At 53.1% G+C, this 2472-nt stretch overlaps 1 protein-coding gene across 1 annotated transcript; it reads right to left on the bottom strand.

Annotated features, from left to right (window-relative positions):
• Positions 1-1274: 1274 nt before the first annotated feature.
• Positions 1275-2185, bottom strand: EMH_0088830 (uncharacterized protein; the record flags this gene model as incomplete). The annotated part of the gene is given in 3 exon segments (XM_038022953.1): positions 1275-1588; positions 1592-1858; positions 1990-2185. Coding segments are annotated over 3 exon segments (777 nt in total).
• Between the last annotated feature and the right edge of the window lie 287 nt (positions 2186-2472).

A 2472-nucleotide genomic window follows, 5' to 3' on the forward strand; every position in this document is an offset into this window, starting at 1 on the left:
CAGCCCATAGGTTGCCCCAAAGAGGGTGCAGGCGAACTGTGGAGAGCATGGTGCTGCGGCTGCGAGTTGTAGGCCGCTGGCATCGTGGGGACTGGTTTTCGTCAGCAGCGCTATGTTCAGTATGACTGCTGGGAGGTGAAGACAGGGCTGCCTCAGAAAGTTGCTGAAGGAAGGCAGAGTTGCGGCGGGCGCAGATGGAAATGTCATGAGATGCGCAGAATAGAGGAATCCAGCCAGCTGGCGCCCTTCTCAATATATCCACTAGGACAGCAATGAGTCTCCCCATGGCATTGGTGTTGCTGTTGCTACTCTTGCAGCCGCCTTGGACGAGGCACACGACAACAGCATAGTCAGCTGTGAGTGGGTGTGCAAAGGAAATACTTAGGGGCCTCACAGTGGGCGGTCGTGCTTGACCTGCATCACCCTGTTGTGGGGGTGCCTTGACCACCTGGTGAAGAAGATCCCGTGGTAGCCATTTCCCAGGTGGAATGGGCATCGACGGCAAAAATCTTGTGGGAAATTTGAGTTCTTTTGAGCGGGATCTGGGGGGCAAGCATGTCGGGGATCGATGTTTTCCCTTCATGTCGCATACGCTGACTGACTCCGTTGAGCCGCTGATGCCGCCACAGTCAAGTGACTCGTGAGACGCTAGCGAGCTGGGGTTTCTGGAAGGGAAAGCAAGACAAGGTAGACAAGTCGATGGCTCGCCAGAAACCTTGGAACCACCTTTTGCCGGAAACTTCAAGTTCTCTTCCGTCGCCTGTCTCTCCTTAAGCTCAGAGTCAGCAGTGGACGAAGTGGAGAGCAGCAGCAGTTCAGCAGCTGAGGTGCACGCCACGTATAAGTTACTGTAGGATGGGTGCTTGGCAATTGTTACAAGAGGTGTTCCGGCGTTGTTCTCATGTGTCGGAGCTACTTTGCCTTCCCCACTTGAAACCGGCCCCGTAGAGGGATCGTTAGGGTGCGTAACTTCCTTCTGCACAGATGGTGAAAATGAAACCCTCTGAATCTGTAAAGGCTGATCCCTGTTGTCCTGTCGTGTATCAGGCTGGTCTGAATCTTGCGACGAGGCGTCATTGTAGTGAATCGAGTACAGATCTCGTCCGGGGAATAGGGCAACCCGGTGTTCTTTCCCTAGTCCCTCTTGCTCTACTTCCTTTAATGGAAATAACCGAGCATTCCAGATCGGGATGCCTTGGTGTGATTGATATTCTTCTCCCTCCGTCGCCCGTGGCACATCGGCCCGGCTTCTGGAAATATCAGCGGCTCCAGGACTAGGTGTTTTCGAAGGCATGTTCTTCCCGCTTGCTCGTTGCTGGGACAAAAGAGCCTTTGCTGTTTCTGCTACCAACAGCGCCTGACGGCACCTGCGCCAAGTTTGTAGGCCCCGCCGCAGCATTATACGCTCCAATGCTTTTATACCATGGCGAATTGAAATCCGATGCCGGACCCTTTCCCTTAGGGGCGTCAGAATATGCTTTCTCAGTAGAAGTGTCCTGACTGCTGCAGTGACTGCTGCTTCCTTGATTTTCCTCATCAAATAGGCTCTCCGCTGAAGCCATAGTAGAGTCGGGTGTACATGCATGATGANTGATTTTCCTCATCAAATAGGCTCTCCGCTGAAGCCATAGTAGAGTCGGGTGTACATGCATGATGATGCGAACCGCAAGACGCCACCGCAGACGCTGAATAGCTGTGATGAGGCGGCATATGTCTTCGGGAGTTTTGAAAAACTGGCCCGGGTCAGCAAGCAACGCTGCAGCCTCTCCATATACAGACGCCTTGAAGCAGACCAGAGAGACGCCGCAAATAAACGAGCCCGGCCGGCTTTGAGGTAGCAATCCGAGGGTCGCAGACACTGCAGCAGCAAGCAAGAGAGCATCGAAGTGTGTAATGATTGAGCGACAGGGCGGAAAGTCTAGAGGTCGATAGCCAGTCGCACTATTTCTGTATCAATTGTATGGCACAGCATATTTTGTGTCGTGTTACCTAAGGTTCGGTCCCTGGCAGCAACGGGGTTGCAGTGCCTTAGTGTTTCCAGTAACCGACGCTCCTTTGAAACTACGTCTTGCCGTTCCGCATATGCTAAGAGTTTCTGCACCTTTTCCTCCTGCTCCTTCAGCCGCTCCGCCACAAGCGGGGTTAATGCACTGCGCAGTCTGGATGCGAGTGAGCGCAGGGGCATTCTATGAGGGAAGCCCGACTGTAGAATATCCACGAGAGCCAGTGAGCCCGAATGCTGCAACTGAATTAGGAAACAGAGAGCAGCACCAAGACCATAATCATCAGCGCTCACTAAACAGATCGACAACGGGAGTTCTGGCGCAACGAAATGACTCCTCCATGAGCTGCTCTATTCATGCTTCCCCTTCTGTGGCACTTTGTACACAACCTTTTGATATGCCACTGCTATTCCTGCTCTGTAGCCACTAGCAGCCCATGCTTTAACATGGTTACCACGATCCGCCTTGC

This window comes from Eimeria mitis, genomic scaffold (genome assembly GCF_000499745.2).
Source record: "Eimeria mitis Houghton genomic scaffold, Emh_scaff6730, whole genome shotgun sequence".
Classification (NCBI taxonomy): Eukaryota; Apicomplexa; class Conoidasida; order Eucoccidiorida; family Eimeriidae; genus Eimeria; species Eimeria mitis.